The sequence below is a fragment of the Tenrec ecaudatus genome, chromosome 1 (assembly GCF_050624435.1).
Source record: "Tenrec ecaudatus isolate mTenEca1 chromosome 1, mTenEca1.hap1, whole genome shotgun sequence".
In the NCBI taxonomy this organism is placed as follows: Eukaryota; Metazoa; Chordata; class Mammalia; order Afrosoricida; family Tenrecidae; genus Tenrec; species Tenrec ecaudatus.
In genome coordinates this window covers 775,912-795,549 of record NC_134530.1, presented here as the reverse complement: position 1 = coordinate 795,549, position 19,638 = coordinate 775,912, and the positions used below count along the sequence as shown (strand labels likewise).

The 19,638-nt window shown below is 63.8% G+C and overlaps 1 protein-coding gene across 1 annotated transcript; it reads left to right on the top strand.

The window, feature by feature from the left end:
- The first annotated feature begins 1,447 nt into the window (after positions 1-1,447).
- Positions 1,448-19,638, top strand: HCN2 (hyperpolarization activated cyclic nucleotide gated potassium and sodium channel 2). Its single transcript, XM_075544037.1, has 8 exons — positions 1,448-2,058; positions 10,083-10,506; positions 11,282-11,443; positions 12,442-12,660; positions 13,747-13,893; positions 16,833-17,073; positions 17,183-17,347; positions 18,294-19,638. The coding sequence occupies exons 1-8, from the start codon at positions 1,448-1,450 to the stop codon at positions 19,001-19,003; spliced, it is 2,679 nt and encodes an 892-aa protein (XP_075400152.1). The 3' UTR covers positions 19,004-19,638.

Here is a 19,638-nt window from a genome sequence, read left to right as displayed (position 1 = left end):
ACCAGGCTCCTTTGTGGTCCCAGGGCAGGGGGCCTGGAGGAGGAGCTGCACTCTGCCCCTGCTCCAGGCTGGGCAGGCCTCATCTCAGGCTCAGCCTGCAGCCCTGGGGCTCTGGCGACCTGCCCAGCCTGACATCTTCCCAGGGCGAACATAAAAGACCCCCCTTCAGCCAAAGCACGCCTCTGCCTTGGGCGGGCTGCAGCCTGGCAGTGCCACCTTCGCCTGCCCAGCCTGCCCAGCCCCCTGGGGAGAAACGGCTGCCCACCACTTGCCTCCTACCTACCTCTATAGCTGAGGGTGCATGGCAGGACCACCTAAAGGGTCTAGGGGCCTGGTGGCTTGGTGCCGGAGCATGTAGGGCTACAGCCCCCTCCCCAGCCCACCCACCCAGAGTACAAAAAAGGTCATGGGGTCATGCCTTCCACACAGCCAGCCCAGCCACTATCAACTCTTGGACACCTGTGTGCAGCGATGAGTGGGATCCCTCCCCCACTGCTGTGGTCACTCTGACAGATTGCTCTGAAGGCTGGAGCAAGCCCCCTGCCCCCAGGGCCCCCTTTGCTCCCAGTTCCATGGTTGAGATGGGTGAGGAGGGAGAGCTGGGACAGGGGCCTGAGCGTTTGTCCATCCTCCCCCAATCAGTCAGTTTTTCCAGAGTTGGGAGGAGAGGAGCTGGGACCCCAGTCAAGAGGACAGGACAGCAGGGAGAAAGAGGGAGACTCTGGGTCTCCCCCCCCATTCCCATGGTGACCTCAGCCATCTAATACCCACCCCTTACAGAGGCCCGGATCCAGTGTTCCAGTCGGGGTCTCAGTTTCCCCCCGGGCAGCTGGTGGGGGGTGGCCGCTGTGGGAGCCCAGAGAGTCAGCCTCATCCCGCCCGCCCGAAATAACATTCCTAAAGCCCTTTGTCCAGGACCCGCGCGTGACTGAGACTCAGCGGCCTCTAAAAACCCTGCTATTATGGAAATTTTCAAACCTATAGAAAAAAGAGGCGGGCGATGACCCGCCTGGCGACACCACTGGAGCCCCCGCGCCAAAGGGCCCCGCCCAGCCCTGCCCTCCAGAGAAAGGAAGGCCAGCGCGGAGGCGCCGGGAGAAGGCCCCCCCCCAAGGTCGCGCGAGCTCTGCTCGGCGGTGACCTTGGGCGCGTCCTTGCCCTCCCCAGCCTCAGTTTCCCTGCTGCGCTCAGGCCTGCGCATGGATCCCAGACCCGTGCCCGCGTGACCTTGGGGCGCCTCCACCCGCCGCCTCAGTTTCCCGAGCTCCGGGCCGGGGCGGGGCGCGCGGGGCAGGGGGCGCGGTCGGAGGCGGGGCTCCCGTGCCTCCCCTCCCCCGCGACAGGCTCCGCCCCCGGCTCTTCGCCCCGCCCCCGGCTCCCCCCCTCCCTCGGGCTCCGGCCGGCGGCGGCGGCGGCTCCGCTCCGCACTGCCCGGCGCCGCCTCGCCATGGACACGCGCGGGGGCGGCGGGCGGCCCGGGGAGAGTCCGGGCGCGACCCCCGCCGCGCCGGGGCCGCCGCCGCCCGCGCTCCCCCAGCCGCAGCCGCCGCCGCCGCCGCCCGCGCCGCCCCCGGGCCCCGGGCCCGCGGCCGCCCCCCAGCCTCCCCGGGCCGAGGCGGCGCCCCCCGAGGCGGCGGATGAGGGCGGCCCGCGGGCCCGGCTCCGCAGCCGCGACAGCTCGTGCGGCCGCCCGGGCACCCCGGGCGCGGCCGGCACGGCCAAGGGCAGCCCGAACGGCGAGTGCGGCCGCTGCGAGCCGCAGTGCAGCCCCGCGGGGCCCGAGGCCCCGGCGCGCGGCCCCAAGGTGTCGTTCTCGTGCCGCGGGGCGGCCGCGGGCCCGGCGCCGGCCGACGAGGCGGCCAGCGAGGAGGCGGGCCCGGCGGGGGAGCCGCGCGGCAGCCAGGCCAGCTTCATGCAGCGGCAGTTCGGCGCGCTCCTGCAGCCCGGCGTCAACAAGTTCTCGCTGCGGATGTTCGGCAGCCAGAAGGCGGTGGAGCGCGAGCAGGAGCGCGTCAAGTCGGCGGGCGCCTGGATCATCCACCCCTACAGTGACTTCAGGTAGCTGGCCCCGCCCGCGACCAGGGGCTGTCCGGGGCGCCGCGCCCCGCGGGTGACCTCGGGCCCCTTGGTGACCTCGGGCGCGCCCGGACCCGCCCCGACCGCGCCAGGCTCCTCCCCGTAGGGGCCCGGCCCTGACCCCTGCGCGCTCCTGCCCACGCCCCGGTCGCCCCCGGCGCGCGGTCTGCAGGGGTCCGAGCGCCGGGCGGAGAGGACGACTAGAGGGGAACGTGGGCGCGGGGAGGCGGCGGAGCGGAAGAGGGGAGGGAGGAGGAAGTGCGGGCGCCAGGGAGGGGCCGGTGGCGACGGGGTTAAGCGGCCCGCTTACTCCCTCTGTCCTCACCTGCGCGCTGCGCCGCGGGAGAGGCGCGTCCGGCTGCGGTCAGGGCTGTGCGCGGGCCAGTGAAGGGAGAGGGGGGCTCGTGTGTTTGCTGCGGGGGATTAAGCCCTGGGTTCAAGCCTGGTGGGGTCAGGGCCACGGATGTTGGCGACTCTTGATCCTGGAGGGATGTTTGCATGGCCGGCTAGAGTGGACCACGCGTGTCCCTGCAGGCCGAGCGCGTGTGGGGGGCTGCAGGGTGAGCGGGGGGTGTGTCCCTTGGGATGTGTCTGCATGAGGGGTCACTGTCGTATGTTGGAGTGGTTGGGGGGGCTGCACGTGCGTGTCACCGGGCTGGGTGCACAGGGGGCCCCCCATGTGGCCGGGGATTTTGTGCGTACCCGGCGTGCCAGCAGACCCGAGTGTGCACTTGTGTGTCCGTGAGTGAGTTGGGCTGTGAGTTCGGGGTGTTGAGAGTAGGGTAGGACGCCCCAGGCGCTTACCGCTCACCGTAGGCCAGAGAAGGCCGAGCCGCTTCAGCACCAGGGACAGCGGTCGGAAACCTGCAGTGGACCGCCGTCGCGCTCTGTCCTCCCCCAGGACCTGAGCTCAGAGCAAGGTCCACTCAACCCTCCCCGCACCGACTCCTGGATCTCCGAGCTGGGCAAGAGGGGCCTTTGACAACTCCTTTTCTTTGTCCCCCAATTTCTCAGCACCAGGGGAAACTGAGGCACAAAATCAAGCAGAGTGGTGAACAGAGCCCCAACAAGTGGGGCAGGCTTCAGGAGAGCCCAGCTGGCCCAAAGGGGTCTAGTGTGGGTGAGGGGGCTCCTTTTGCCCCCATAGATGGTGCAGCCTTGGGGGGCGAGGGGAGTGGGGGCACAGAGAGACAGAGAGAATAGACTTGATGCCGAGGCGTCTGGTTCCCCAGGCTCAGATGACTGGAGAGAGACGAGAGCCATGGAGGGGGTGCAGAGGGGGTCCCAGTTCCCTCAGTACTTAGGAGTAAAGGTTCCACACCAGCTCTGGGGCTGGCAGCCGTCCCCTCCCTCCTCCCACAGTGGGTGTGTTAGGGTTGAGGAAGGGGCAGATTGCCCTGCCTGGGGAACAGGTTGTAAGAATCGTGATCCCCTTGGGCAAGCTGCAACCCCACTCTGCACTCCAAAGTCCAGGGGGCCTCCAAGCCACTGCAAGGTGAGTGAAGGAGGGTGGCTGGCCAGAGCCCCCAGTGGGGTGAGGCTGCGGTGCCAGGTCTTCTGACCATCCTCTGGAGAGACAGCTCCGGTCCCAGGGGCTGCCCTGGGCACCTTCTAAACCCCAAGTGGAGACTGCCAGCAGCCTGAGGCGGGCCTGCCAAGACACCCTGAGACAGGCAAAGGCCAGCCAAAGTCTCAAGAGCTCGGGTCGCACAGCAGGCCGACCTGGAGCCCAAGCCTGCCAGGGCCTCCTCGGAGCCTCCTCTCTGTGTCCCAGCCAGGGCAGTGCAGCAGGGGCAGAGGCTGTCCAAGACACTCTGATGCCTGATAAAGTCACAGAATTGGCTCTTTCCTGTGTCTGCTCCAGGCTGTTCAGCAGAGATGTGGAAGTCTGCTTTGACCAAGAGCAACAGTGTGGAAGCTCCTGGGCTGTCCTGTCCTGCTCATGCCCTTGGCGTCTCCTCTCCTTTCCCCTTAGGGCACAATAGGTCGGAGGGTCCCTGCCTAGCGGCAGGGGAATGTGGGATCAGGCTGCGTAGGGCTGGGCCGGTGGCAGACTCTCAAGCCCTGGAGTAGAGTGGACCCTCTCTGCAGGGGTCCCCTTAGCTGTCCTGGTCTGAGGCCCTGTCTCCAACTTGGAGTGGCTCTGTATCCGGGAGGGGGACCTTTGTCCAGGAGCACATGGCAGTCAGGGTACTTCAAGTGCACCTGGAAAAGGGGCTGTCAAGCTCCTGCCATGGTCCACAAAACATTGAAAGCCCTCTTTCGAGTACATGGGCGCGTGCACACGAGAGAGAGAGAGAGAGAGAGAGAGAGAGAGAGAGAGAGAGAGAGAAAAAGAGAGAGAGAGATGCTAGTGCATCACCCTCAGCTCAAGGGAGACCCCCTGCGGGTCAGTGGATTTGTGCTAGAGGGCATCTTCAAAGGCTGACTTCCGGAGTCCGTCACCTGGCCATTTTACTCAGGATCCTCTGTGGGGTAAACACCTGTGCCATCCAAGAACTGTGTGTGTGTGTGTGTGTGTGTGTGTGTGTGTGTTCCAAAGAGTTGCTGGCAAAAACTGCAGTGAGATAAAAGATCATGGGATTTCCCCCATCCTCTTTTTGAAGCCCCCTCATTTGTATAGGTGCATATGTGTATGTGTGTATGTATGTACATTTGCATGTGCACACGTGTGTGTGAGAGAGAGAGAGCTATGTAAGGACCATGCTGTGTTGGCCTCCCACAGCTGTGTCCCCCACAGGCAAAGGGAGCATGACCATCCTATCGCCTGTCCCTCCTTTCCCTTCTCCTCCTCTAGCTTCCACTTAGTGTTCTGTGGCTTGGGGGTGGGGGGGTGTTACAATTGCATGACCTGAGGTGGCCTTTACATGAGGGCATTAGGTGGGGGCAGGGGTGGGACAGAGCGCAGGCCAGGCAGTGGAGAGAAGGGTGGTTATTGGGGGGCGGTGCCCTATGCTTCACAGCAGGTCCAGAGTCTGGCCTGGCTCTGACTCATTGGGCCTCTCTGCTCAAATATGAGTTGGTGGTGGGAGAGGGCAGAGGGGGGATCTGAGGCTCATGGGGTCTCCCAGCATCTCACTGGGCTCCCCACCCTGTGAGGACAAGCTGCTGCCCTCAAGAGGCTCAGGGCCAAGTGGTTGGGCTCATGAGGAGGGAGACCCTTCAGCTCCCACCTCCTGGGGGGCAGTCCTTGCATGTAGGATCCCGGGCGGGTAGGCACAAACAGCAAAAATGTCCCACCTGAAAGATGGGCGACTCGCTGCCCCCTAAGGCAGTTAGGAAGAAAGGCCTGGTGTTCACTGATCACAGGCAGTCGTCAGAGTGGAGTCGGCGTGCTGGGTTTGTACCTGGTCCTTGGGGACCTGCCATTCGGACACTGGACCTCCTGCCTGGCACTCAGACGCGCCGAGAGGGATGGGGAGGTGGGGGGGCGCAGATGGCTTCCTCCACGGTCCTTTGACCTGGGTCCAGGGTAATGTTTCCCTTCTTTGCACATCAGACCTGGGCCTGGGGTCTCTCGTGGTCTTCTGTGCTCCCAAGCCAAAACTCACTGCCACTGGGTCAGCACCAACTCCTAGTGCCCCTGCAGGACCGGGCAGAACTGGCCCTGTGGGCATCCGAGACTATAATAACCCTTTCCTGGATAGAAAGCCCGTCCTTCTCCCGGCGGAGCTGCTGGTGGTTTTTGAACTGCCAACCTTGGGGATTGTGGCCCCAGAAAAATGATTGAAGGAGTCCGTTTCTTCCTTGACTTTTCAATCACAAGGGACTCGAGATTGTAAAAGCCCCAAGGGGCTCAGACGTGGAAACATGGGCCCCCGTGAAGAAGCAGGCTCCCAGAGAGGAGGGCGGTGCTGGACAGAGGTGGGGCGACACGGGACTGTGGCCCCCAAGGGCATCTGTGAGGCAGTGGGGCAGGGCTGGGACCCCAAACTTCCATTCTGGACAGGCGACCTTTGCTGCCACCTTCTCGGATGGTGGCTGGTTGGGGACCTGAGGATGCCTGGCGGTGGGGGGATGCGAGGCCAGTCAGGATAGCTCACTCAGGAGGTAATTTCCTTAATGCCCTTCAGCAGAGTCCTCGTTCTGAGGGCCTCTGATGTCTGACTTCAATCTCCTCTGTTCCTTTGACGCCCAGGCCCCAACCCAAAAGCCAGAGTCACATGGCTGTTGCTGTCGGGGGCCATCAAGTTAGTGCCGACCCACAGCGACCCTGCACAACAGACCAAAACAACGGCTGGCTCAGCGCCAGCCTCACCATCGCCCCGTGCCCAAGGCCCTGTTGCAGCCCCTGTGTCCGTCCATCTCCTTGAGGGCCTTCCTCTCTGTCGCTCGCTGCTTATGGCACAGAAAGCCCCGTCTTACTCCCTCGGAGCGGCTGGTGGTTTCAAACTGTCGACCTAGTGATCCGACACGTAACCACTACACCACCAAAGCTCTCTTGATTCCCAGGCCAATTTCCCCTGAGTTAAAGAGCCCTGGAGCCCTGGTGTCACTGTGGGTCGGGCACTGCTGCCAACCTCCAGGTCAGCGGCTTAAACCCACCAGCCACTCACCAGGAGGAAGAAGAGGCTGTCTTCCCGCAAGGGAGTCACAGCCTCGCAAACTGCACAGAGTCGCTGAGTCGGAATCAGCGTGATAGCTTAGCAGTGGATCTGCTGGTGCAGCCAGGAGCCCTGCTGGTGCCCTGGGCCAGCCACGGAACTGCTAACACAAGGTCAGCGGTTCAAGCCCACCGTCCACTCCTCGGGAGGGCGAGGAGACCATCTGCTACTGTGAAGATGCTCCTGAGGCAGTCCTAGACCATCCTGCGGGGGACCCTGAGTTAGAACCACTGGTGCCTGTGGGTTTGTTTGTTGGCTTGGCCTCTAACGGAGAGGCCCCATGTTGGACACCTTCCACACACACAGCTCTGTGGGACCAGCCCCTGGTGGCCTTTCCCTGTAAAGATGGCACCCAGCACATCCCCATCACACCGGGTCCCTGGTGCCTGTTCTCCTAGGAGAAGAGCTGCAGTCTTTCCCGGCCCTCCCAGGACCCTGGGGGCCCCGTGCGGAGGACAGGGTGCCCCCTGTGACCAGGTAGGATGGGAGTCCCGTGTCCCTGGTGGCCTAGTGGTTACTTGTTGGGCTGATAACCATACGGTCAGCATTTTGAAACCACCAACAGCTCCTCAGGAGAAAGACCGGGCTTTCGACACCCATGAAAGAGTGACCTTCTCAGAAACCCAAGGGGGCAGTTCTACCTTGTCCTGTCGGGCCACTGTGAGTCGGCATCGACTCGCTTGCAGTGAGTGTGATTTGCGTTCTGGTCTTCTGTGGGACTCTGCCCCAGGCGGCCCCTCTGATCAGCAGGAGACTGGCATGGGGTCTGCTCTGCAGATCCTGGGGCGCTGCATTCCTTCTTCAAGCGTGGGGACAGGCGTCTTCGGAGTGTGACTGGGAGGGCTTCCCTGTCGTCCCAAGAGGCCCCGGGCCAGCCACCTGCAGGCAGACTCAGGCCCCAGCTGGGAGCAAGCCAGCTGCTGCCCATATCTGTCTCCTGGGCAGCGGCTGGTGGGTTTGAACCGCTGGCCTGAGAGCCTGCCCTGCCCTGGGTCGCCTGGCTGTCTCTGGAGTCTCTCTCTCCTAATCCAGGATCCCGGCTCTGAGTGTCCATTCCTAATCCTCTTCCATCACCTGATCTAATCGGTTGCCAGCCCCTAATCCCCCCCAGATTTGTCCCTCTGTAATCCTGGCATGGCCCCCCTCATTGCCCCCACCCTACTGCCCAGTGCCTACTGTCTCAGCATGTGGATTCTGGCTGGGGGTGGGGCTCAAAGCCCTCCTGAACATGTGTGGGGTTGACGGGTCAGAGGAGGGGGTGATGGATGCCCCCTACCTCGGCTGCACCAGCTGCATGGAGACACCCCTGTTCTCAGGCCTCAGTTTCCCCATATGTCACCTGGTCAATGAGAAGCTACTGTCAGGGGGTGAGCTCATGGGGATTGTAGGGGGCAGGAGGAGAGGAAGTGGAGACCTCAGTCTTCGGGACCCCGCTGCCCCCAGCCCGGGGTGATGGCCCTCTGCTAGCAGAATGGGAGCCACCTGCCAGCTCAGGGGACTTCAAACAGTGGGGGCAGGTGCCGACACCCAGGCCTTACGCTCAGCCCTCAGTTTCCCTCTGTGGTCTCTCTGGAAGGACTGGACCCAAGAGGACCAGGGACAGCCCCGTTGGTGACATCGTCTCCGGAGGGAGGGGTCTGGGGGCATCTGAACAATGAGCGGTGCATGGCCCATCCACATGCTTGGATTGAGTCGGTTGGATTTCGCCCCTTAGGGTGGCAAGAGGTGGCTTTGTCATGGGGAGAGGGCTGACCCACCAGCCCAGACCCCTCCCCTTGAGGGCTGGGTCCCCACTGTCTCCCGGAGGTGCTGTCGTGGCACCCAAACACCCTAGCTTTTGAGGAGTCCCTCAGATTGTCACTCCTTTGAGCCCCCTCACCCCTTCCTTCTCAGCAGACAGAAGAAGAGACTGGGGGGTCTCAGGGATTTGCCCAAGGTCACCGTGCCGCTGAGCGGGGTGCTGGGGTTTCCCCCCACCCACGGTCTGGTGACGCCCCCGTGACGTTGGGTGCTGGGCCCTTTCCAGCCTTGTGCTCACACAGGCTTCGCAGGGTGCACTGCCGATCGCTCCAAATGGCTTTTTGATGTTTCCTCCTGCATTTGGATGGGTTCCTGAGCTCAGTTCCCCGAAGTGGAACGGCGGGCCAGCCGGCGGGCGCGGTGTTAATAGCTCATCCCTGCTGTGCCGTCCAGAGAGACAGAGCCAACTTACACAGCAACTCCCTGCTGGGCCCTCCCCCAGTCACCCGACCTCGCCAGGGCCTCCGGCCTTCAGCTCATTGGTACCAGCCCCTCGAGAGCAGGCTCTCTCCCTCCCCGCCAGGAGGAGGGCCACGGGGAGTTGTTGCCTCTTAGGGCTCTGTCGCTGCGATGTGTGCCCTGATGGAGCCCTTGGAAGTCGAGGCAGGGGACGGGACCCTGGGCATCATAGGGCGGGGGGGGGGGCAGCTATCTCTTCACCCACCTTGTCGGGGTAAGGGGTAGGGGCCAGAGGCCATGAGAATGCCCTGAGGCAGACAGGCCTGAGGGCGGGTCCCCTCCCACAGAGAGCTAACTCAAGGCTCCCCTTGGCCTGTAGGTATGTGAGGTGCATGGTGTCAGCGTGCCCCGGGGACACCTGGCCCTGCAGCGGGTCCAGCAGGCCTGGTCTTAGTGGCTGGGGCCTGGCTGCACCTGTGAGTCCTCCTGGGTGACCGCTGCACCCTGAAGGCATGTCCAGCCCAGAAGCAGACACTCTTTCATGGCCCGGTGCATGTGTGGACTTGGCCTCAGGACTTGTGTCCCTTCTGGCCCTGCTTGGGAGTGGACGAGAGTTGTCACCACTCTGTCACGAAGATTTATTGCAGGAAACGTCCCCACCGTTGCCTAGTCCTGTCCATCATGCCCCCCCCCTCCTCCCCATCAATGCATCTTGGCCCCGGCCCTGCCCTTGTCCTCAGTCCTGCCTAAACCAGGGCCTGGCCTCTTCTCTGGGCCCAGTCCCCTGTTCTCTGGTCTCCTTGCCTTGGGAGAAACCCCAGTCCCCCTGAGCCCAGGCCAGGTCCTCAGCTCAGCTGGCCTGCAGGGGCGGTGGACATCGTGCCCCCTCCGTGCCCCTGCCACTCATCAGTCTGCCCCTCTTGAGTCCTCCGCCTGTCTGCCTTCCTGAGGCGCTTTGAGGACCAGCGTGGGCGGACTGCACATTGTCCAGGGTTTTTTGATCGGCTAAAACATTTTATCTATTTTGAGCATCCCCTTGGGCTTCTGGGGGTGCTGGATTCTTCCAGGAGGGGAGGTCAGAGCTGGCTGGGCGTAGGAAGGACCTGGGCTCGGGAGGCTTGTGACCCTCCCCTGAGTAGGCTGGTGGACGGTGGGGAGGCCTGTGATGCGTCCCCCTCTGCCTCCCCCCTCCCACCCCCCCAGGTTCTACTGGGACTTCACGATGCTGCTGTTCATGGTGGGCAACCTGATCATCATCCCTGTGGGCATCACGTTCTTCAAGGACGAGACGACGGCGCCGTGGATCGTCTTCAACGTGGTCTCGGACACCTTCTTCCTGCTGGACCTGGTGCTGAATTTCCGCACGGGCATCGTTATCGAGGATAATACGGAGATCGTGCTGGACCCCGAGAAGATCAAGAAGAAGTACTTGCGCACGTGGTTCGTGGTGGACTTCGTCTCCTCCATCCCCGTGGACTACATCTTCCTCATCGTGGAGAAGGGCATCGACTCCGAGGTTTACAAGACTGCGCGCGCCCTGCGAATCGTGCGCTTCACGAAGATCCTCAGCCTGCTGCGCTTGCTGCGCCTCTCCAGGCTCATCCGCTACATCCACCAGTGGGAGGAGGTGGGCCTGGCAGGGGCAGGGGCAGGGTGGAGCGGGGGGAGGGCGCTGGGCGGGGCCTGGGAGGAGTATGGGGCACGAGGTGGGGCAGGTGAGCGTGAGGATCAGGGCTGGAGGGGGCATGAGGGGTGGATGGGGTTGGGGGGTGGCGCAGTGGGGAAGGGGCGCTAGGAACGGGGCCAAGGTGGGAGGCTGTGGCGCTGTGGGGCCAGTAAGGGGTCGGGTTGGGGGCCACCAGGGGTGTGGCCTAGGTGTGCAGAGAGGCTGCACTGTGGGATTCTAGGGGAGAGGCCATGGTGTGGTGTGAGGGGCTCTGAGGTGGGGCCGAAATGTGAGCGCGGGGGCGGTGTCGTGGGCGAGGCACACTAGGGGTGGCCCTGAGTCCGCAGGGCTCACTACAGGGTGGAGCCACAGGGGGCGCCGTGGGGGTGGGGGCGGGGAGCCGGGCTTGGGCAGAAATCCGGACCATCCCCGGGAGCACACTGCTCCCTCCTCAGTCTGACCTTGGAGAGCCAGGATCTGCAGCCACACGGTCAAAGGGAAAACTGAGGCTCAGAGAGCACGTCTCTAAGTGGACCTTCCAAGCAGTCCTCCGCCCGAGGCCAGCCTTGGGGCTGATCTGACCTTGACCCTCACCACCTGTGCCAGGGCAGGGCTGGAGAGCTGAGGGCCCAAGGCTCCTAAGAGGAGCGGGCCTGTCCGTCCAGTGGGTTAGGGGTGCACAGGGAGGCCGGGCATGGCTCAGGGGGCCTCACCAGCGCCCCGCCCCACCGCACAGATCTTCCACATGACCTACGACCTGGCCAGCGCAGTCATGCGCATCTGCAACCTCATCAGCATGATGCTGCTGCTGTGCCACTGGGACGGCTGTCTGCAGTTCCTGGTGCCCATGCTGCAGGACTTCCCGCACAACTGCTGGGTCTCCATCAACAACATGGTGGTGAGTTCTCCTCCCACCCCACCCATCAGGATGGGGGCCTGCCGCCCCAGGGGAACCTTCCTACAGACGTGTTGGGGGTGCTTTTGTTGGTTTGTTTTAAATGAATTTGTCGCTACAGATTCAAATCCACTTCCGCTTCACTTCCCTGCATTGTTGGTTCCGCATGGGTGTTTGTCCTCAGAAAGGAGGGTGTACTGAGAGCAGGCGGTGCCCGCCCCGCTCATGTCCATGCACTTGTTTAACCCGAGCCCCTTGTGCCCAAGAAACAAACAGAACAGCCCAGGACCAGCGAGTCTGAGCAGGGTATTGTGAGGGCGTCTCAGCCCGCAGCCTCCTGGGGGCCCTGTGGGCTGGGGCAGCTCTGGGACTGGGCTTGGAGCAGATGGGTGCTGGGGGCGGGAGGGAACCGGAGGAGGAACACCCTGGGCACCCTCCCCGGTGCCTGGCACAGCTGGCCGGCTGAGGCGTTCCATTGTCTGCCCAGCACTCTTGAATCCGGCCCGTTTCCTAAACAGGGCGCTGCCCCCTCCCCCGCCAGGTCAGCTGAGGACAAGAGGGGCACAGAGCCCTGCCTGCCCTGCCCTGGCTTCGGATCTAACCTCCAGGCACTGATGGGCCTGCCCCCCGGGCTCTGGACCTCTCTCTTCCTCAGACCCCACAGAGGCTCTGGGCAGAGGCCACAGGAGTGTGGGGTGGTCTGTCCAGAGACAGTGTCCCTGGGCGGCTTCAGACCTGCCCGTTGCTCCCTTACACCTGTGCCTCACATATCTCCCTGGCCTGTTTGCCTAACAGCAAAACGGAGCTAGTGGCACTGGTGCCCCTGTGGGCTGTCCCACCAGGCCTGGGACACGGCACTTAGGCCCTGGCAACCACTGGCTGCTGATTCCCTTGGTTACCTGTGGGTGCAGGAAGCTCACCACTCCCTGGCAAGCCTTGTGGGGGGGGGGGGTGCTCCTGGCCGTGAGCCCCAGCCCACCAGCCCCTGCTTGCCCCCCCAGAACCACTCGTGGAGTGAGCTGTACTCCTTCGCGCTCTTCAAAGCCATGAGCCACATGCTGTGTATCGGCTATGGCCGCCAGGCTCCCGAGAGCATGACTGACATCTGGCTGACCATGCTGAGCATGATCGTGGGCGCCACCTGCTACGCCATGTTCATCGGCCACGCCACCGCCCTCATCCAGTCGCTGGACTCCTCCCGGCGCCAGTACCAGGAGAAGGTACCAGGAGAAGGGCTGCTGGGGAGACCGAGGGCAGAGGAATCGCCCCTTAGTTCCATGTAGGCAGAGCCCAGGCAGGGGGGGCCCTGGAAGACCAGGAAGGAGGGTCAGGTCCACTTGGGGTCCCTGGGATGAAGTCCTGGGTGGTCTAAGGCCTCCGGTCACTCAAGGGTGCCAGGCAGCCTGTCCACTGGGTACTCTGGGGAGATAGTGGCTGATCACCCCAATTTGGCTTCAGAACCTGGAAGAGTTTTCCAGCACCAGGGCATGTGGAATCACCTGCAGGGTTGGAAGGGGCCAGCGGGACAGGGTTTGGGGTGGTCCCCAGCCCACCCTAGCTGTCACACCTCAAGGTCCAATTTTCACCTCTCAGTCCATGACCATGCACCCTCCCAACCCTGCAGTGCAGTGGGTTGGCTGGGTCAGCCAGGCGTGGTGCCTCGGTCCATCACCATGCCCCCACAATGCCCTCCTCCCCCTGTCAGTGCAGCGGGTCAGCCGGGTCAGCTGGGCCTGGTGCCAGGCATCCCTGCTGTCCGGAAGCCGAGCGGCCTGACACCCAAACACGAGCTGGTGCCACCACCCCCTGCCCCCCTGCCCGCCATCACGGGTGCCGCTGTGCTCAGGGCAGCTGTGGCTGATGGGGGGTGGGTGGGCACCTTCCTGGGACAGCAGGGCCTGGCACCCATGCCTGCACCCTGACCAGGGACTTCTGAGAGGCGGCTCAGGGAGGGGGCCCAGCTGGACACACATTTCTCAGGGGCCAGAGTTCCCAGATAAAATCCAGGAGGCCTGGTCCTGGTGGAATTTCATAAAAGCCACTAAGAATTCTTGTAGCATCCACAAATCCCAATAGGAGTCCTGAGGGTGGGCAGGGTGCGCTGCTGTGAATCGAAGGACACCCTCCCCAGAAAGGCCTAGGTAAGATTGACAGCCTTGGGACCCACAGCAGCAGGCAGTTCCGCGCCACGGCTCCGGGAACCCCAAGTCCTGCCTGGGGTGTAGCTGGTGTAATGGCCAGTGCCCGGCTGCCCCCTATTTGCTGTGCTCCAGCCGTGGGGCTGACCCTTCCCCCTCTGCTTCCAGTACAAGCAGGTGGAGCAGTACATGTCCTTCCACAAGCTGCCCGCCGACTTCCGCCAGAAGATCCACGACTACTATGAGCACCGCTACCAGGGCAAGATGTTCGACGAGGACAGCATCCTGGGCGAGCTCAACGGACCGCTGCGGGAGGTGAGGGGCGGGGCCGGGGGCGGGGCGTGTGGGCGGGGCCCGGTGTGGGGGCGGGGTCATTTATACGCCTCTGGGACGCGGTTCCCCCTGGCCACTCTCTGGCAGGGATCCCTCCAGCCGTCTTCGTGGACTTTTTACTGTGGCTCGAGGGGACATTTGCAAACCCAGCTGCGTTCTATTCAGCAATTTGGGCATAGGTGCCCCGGGAAGTAGATGGCAGTAGGTGGAAGTGGTTCCTCCCAGTGCTTCCTGCTTCCCAAACTCCTCCCTTCCCGTCCACTCCTGCCGCCTGTCCCTCCGGGTCATGGTGTTCTTCTGATGAGGGGTCTCTGAAGGGCGTGCACCCTGGCCGGAGTGGAGTTACTGTTCTTTGTGGGTCTGTCTGTCCTGTGGCTTACGGTTGATCAGGGGCTGGGTGTGGTGGGGACGGGGGGCTTCTTCCTTTTGTCTGACACGTGAATACGTTTCTCGATTGCCACCTTTCTGTTGGTGATGAAAATCACGACCAAAACAACAAACAAACAAAAGTCCTCCCAAACACTTGTCAGGGACAATCCCGTGCGATTTCAACATCATCGTTGCTGATTGCACACGTAATTCAGAGGGCTCAGCCCCCTCCGGCACACCTTTCCATTTTTCCTCTTAAAATAGCCCACCCAGCACCTGGGCGTTGGGAACGTGGGGGACCAGGGTTGGAGGGAGCCCCTCCGAAAGGTGGGACTGATACAGCAGCGGCTGCAGCCCCAGGGCCCAAGCATGCTGATTGTGGGGCTGGCGCAGGGCCAGGTGGGGTTTCGGGGTCCTTGGGCGTCAGAGCCAGCTCCTGGGTCCTGAGCAGCAGCGCTGTCCACATGGGTGTCTGCCGCCTTTTGGGGGGCCCTTGGGTGTCCTCCCTTTACTTTGGTTCATTTGTTTTTTTAATGGAACCTGACAGGCTCCCGGTTTTAGCACAGCCAGCCCGGCAGTGGTGACGCGGGGTGTCAGGCCGGGGAGAGAGGACAGCTGTGTGGTGGGCCAGAGGCCCGCGTGCGGCGGGGCTGGCTGGTGGCTCCTGCACTGGGTGAGCTGGCCACCTGCTTGGGTGGCTCTCGACGGGTTTGTTCCTGTCACTTGGCTCTTCAAGTGCGGCCATAGCGTCTGTGCAGCCAACTGAGCCCTCCCTCCTCTGTGGGTATTGGTGGTGCAGCTGTGTCTCCCAGGGTGATGGGCAACACCGCCCCCTGGGGGCGTCCAGGGGCTGCTGCCAAAGCAGCCAAGGGCTCTAAGAACAAAGGTTTCATTGGGGGTGGGGTGGGGGTGGACACTGAGCCATTTTCTTTCCATGACAAGGGGACAGGAAGCCACATAAGCTATGGAACTTCGGTCTACACAGGTAGACTGTCGCTCCTCTTTCCGGGTAAGATTTTCCTGGAGGTCAAACTGTATCGATAGAAGGTCAAAGGGACCCTTAAAGTAAGCGCGTCTGGTGGCCCTTACCCTGGCCAAGGTGGCCCTTGCGCCTGCTTCTGCTCCACTCACTCATCCTGAGGTGTCCCAGTTCTTCTCCCTCGTCCCCTTCCATCTCGTCTTCTTTGGTTGTATGGTTTGGTGGGTGGGTGGGGAAATGCAACGACTTTGTTCACGGAAGAGTTCAGTGAAACTCCTTGAAATCTTGAAGGGAGGCCCAGCTTAGACACCCATTCCCAAGCGCAGGGCCCCGGCTGCTGCCCAGCAAAGAGCCACCTCCGCTGGTCAGGGGTCCGGGACGCCTGCCTTGTCTGGGGTCTTTGCCCTGAGCTTCTCCGTGGTGTCAGTGGACTCGACCTCCAGGGTGACAGTTTCACCTGACACGTTCCATCCATGGACTCCCATCTTGCTGGATCTCTTCCTCCTCCTCCTCTTCCACCCCTCACCTGGCCGGGCTGCCCTGTGAAAACCTACTCTCAACCCTTCTAAGTGGCTGCCACCTCTTTTGTCCTGACCCCCAGCCCTGGCCATCAGCTGCTGTCTGCTGCTAATTTAGCTTTGAATAGTCTACCTGGTGCCTCCCCTGCTCCAGCACCTCTCAACCACCCCCCACCACCCCGCCAACACGGCTTCTATCCGTGAGCCTGCCTGTGCGTCCTTCCTGAGTCTCCTGGTCTGAGCCTGCAACGGCGCTGCCGCCGCCCTGGGCTCCGGGCCCTGGGCACCGATGAGTGGCAGCCTGTGTTCACCATCCACAACCCCCCTCTCCTGGAGGGACCCCAGGGGGTCGTTGGACCTGCCAGAGTACGCCCCGGGCCCTCTAAGAATGATCGTGCGTGCTGGTTGTTGCCATCGGGTGGGCACTGACCCCCAGCGACCCCGTGCACAACAGAGGGTATCACTGCCCGCTCCTGCGCCACCGGCCCATGTTCTGGGCCTGTGCCCACAGTTGCGGGCGTGGTGCCCATCCAGCTCACGGAGGGTCTTCCTCTTGGCTCAGATGGCGTCTCTGCAGAGTTGGTTGAGTTTGCTTTGTAACAGTGTTACCGGCCCTCCATCACAAGTCACTCAATTCGGCAGTTCAGCCATGCCAGGAAAAGTTGTACCATCTTTACCACAATCAATGTCAGGGCCTTTTCTTTCCCCCCATGTCTCTTGGTTTTTCGTTTGAGATCAGTCTTGGGAACCCCGTGGCCTAGGCCCGCTCTACCCTGTCAGGCTCTGAGTCCATGGCGGACGCCGGGAGCTTTGGTGTTTTGCTGGACTTGACCAGAAGCCCCTACCGGTGGCCGTTTCTCCGTGCAGATGTCTATCAGCAGAGTGATCACTTTACCCTCCTTTCCAACGCTCGCCTCTCCCTAGCGTTGTCTTTTCTCGTGGTGTGGGCTGGTATCACCAGGGGGGTGTTAGAAGCCGCCAGCGTCTGCCTTGTTCCTTCCTGCCCAGTGCCGGGCCCAGTCCGACGCCCTGATGTTACTCCCTCCGCTCCACAGGAGATCGTCAATTTCAACTGCCGCAAGCTGGTGGCCTCCATGCCGCTGTTCGCCAACGCAGACCCCAACTTTGTGACGGCCATGCTGACCAAGCTCAAGTTCGAGGTCTTCCAGCCAGGGGACTATATCATCCGAGAGGGTACCATCGGCAAGAAGATGTACTTCATCCAGCACGGGGTGGTCAGCGTGCTGACCAAGGGCAATAAGGAGATGAAACTCTCCGACGGCTCCTACTTCGGGGGTGAGTGTGCTTGCGGCAGGCTGGGCAGAGCTGAGGGAGGGATGGGGGCAGGGCCCGCACCTGCACAGACAGCTGCGGCCTGGACTGAGGACACCTCCCTTGGCCGCAGAGATCTGCCTGCTGACGCGGGGCCGGCGCACAGCCAGCGTGCGCGCCGACACCTACTGCCGCCTCTACTCGCTGAGCGTGGACAACTTCAACGAGGTGCTGGAGGAGTACCCCATGATGCGGCGCGCCTTCGAGACGGTCGCCATCGACCGCCTGGACCGCATCGGTGAGTGTGTGTGTGCTGGGGGAGGGGGGGCGCGATTCCCGGGGCCTCCCACCACCCTTGTCCCGGGGGCTGCAGCTGGGCAAACTTGGGACCTGCTGGCCACATGTTGGCTGGGCGCATACAGGGGTCAGGGACCACAGAGGGCAGCCCGAGGCAGGTGCCGTCTGGCAGATGGAGCCGGCATTGCAATGTACAAAGGGGGCAAGCGGCCTTTCCAGGAGGGGCCCCGAGCAGCTGAGGACCCCAGCCTTCGGGAAGACAGGAAAACTGGGGGGAGGCCTAAGGGCCCAGACACCTTGGAGCACAAGGGAGCCACAGAGGGTCCCAGGCAGGGGGAGACCACCCCAGAGTGGTCAGGACGAGGAGAGCACTCGGCACCACGGTCGGGCTACGTACGATGGCCTGGCCGCGTCCTTGCGGTGTGGACACTGGCCATGGGATTGGCAATGTGCTCCACACTGACAGGGCGCCCAGACCTGCCCTGTGTGCATGGGTGCTTAGCGTGCTTGCTCTGGGAGGTGCTGGCTCTGGGTGTTGGGCGCACAGGCCCTCAGGACTGGCTGGCTGTGTGCAGAGGGGGTAGGGGTGCGGTAGGGTGGGCTGGGACGCAGCAGGGCACATGATCGACAGCTGCTTGCTGCCTGTGGACGGCTCGGGGTGTGCTCTGGGTGCACAGTAGTGGGCGTTCAGTGCAGGCTGGGTGCATGTGGAAATGGCCAGGCCTGCTTTCTATACACAGGGGGCACCGACGCTTGCTTGCTGTATGCACCGGGCCTCGGTGTGTGTTCTGGGGGTACACAGCAGAGCGGAGATGCAGGTATCTCAAGCCGCTTGCTGGGAGGCGGGGGAGCACCCGCTTGCAGGGCCCCAGCAGGCACCTGTCACTTGCCGTGTGCTGCTGCTACCCGCCGCCCCAGCTCACCACCGCCCGCCCGCCTGTCTGCAGGCAAGAAGAACTCGATCCTGCTGCACAAGGTTCAGCACGACCTCAACTCCGGCGTGTTCAACAACCAGGAGAACGCCATCATCCAGGAGATCGTCAAGTACGACCGGGAGATGGTGCAGCAGGCCGAGCGCGGCCGCGTGCTCTTCCCACCACCGCCGCCGCCACAGGTCACCTCGGCCATCGCCACATTGCAGCAGGCCGTGGCCATGAGCTTCTGCCCGCAGGCGGCGCGCCCGCTGGTGGGGCCGCTGGCGCTCGGCTCGCCGCGCCTCGTGCGCCGTGCGCCGCCGGTGCAAACGCCCCAAGCGTCTGGGGCAGCACTGCCCGCCGCCAGCCCCCCGGGCGCGCCGGCCAGCCCCCGGGCCCCGCGGACCTCGCCCTACGGCGCTGGCGCACCCGGTTCCCCGGCCGGGCCCCGCGCTGGGCCCGCGCTGCCCGCCCGCCGCCTGAGCCGCGCGTCCCGCCCGCTGTCGGCCTCACAGCCCTCGCTGCCCCACGGAGCGGCCGCCGCCGCCGCGGCCACAGGTCCGGGCCCCGCCGCCTCTGCGCGCCCGGCCAGCAGCTCCACGCCGCGCCTGGGTCCTGCACCCGCCGCCGCCCGGGGCGCTGCGCCCAGCCCGGACCGAAGGGACTCGGCGTCGCCCGGCGCCACAGCCGGCGCCCTCGACCCGCTGGACTCAGCGCGCTCGCGTCTCTCGTCCAACTTGTGACCCTTGCCGCACCGCGCTGCCCCGGGGGACTGGGTGGGCTGGGGCCGCGGGCCCGTCCATCAGACCAAAGCCATGCCATTCCGCGCTGCCCCGGCCCGCCCACCCCAGAAGCCATAGAGACGTAGGTAGCCTAGTCGGCCAGGCGGGCAGGGCCACACCGTCCCTGCTCCCCGACCGGCCCCTCATCGCCCTGCGCCCACCCCATCGCCCCTGCCCCGGCGGCCGCGCGTGCGTGGGAGGGGGCTCCCTTCACCTCGGTGCCTCAGTCCCCAAGTAGGCGGAGGGGGCCCGTGGCCGAAAGGAGACGGCCGTGGGGTCCCGCCCGCCGCACCCTCGTTGGTGACCCACCGCTGGCAGGGGAGCGGTTTTTAAGTGCAATATTCGCCCGCCGGCTTTGCTGCCCCAGCACCCCCTCGCAATAACTGCCCGCTGCCCGTGGCGACGCCCCCAGCGGGCCACACAGCACCCACCAGGCCCGGGGCGGGGCTGTCTGGGTGTGGGGGCAAGGCCAGGGTCCCCTGCTGCCGCCGCTGCCCCGTTGAATGTACTGACCGGAGCCAAGGCACAGCGCCCCACCGCGGCCCCCACACCCGACTAACCCGCACCCCCATTCCGCGCAATAAACGACAGCATCG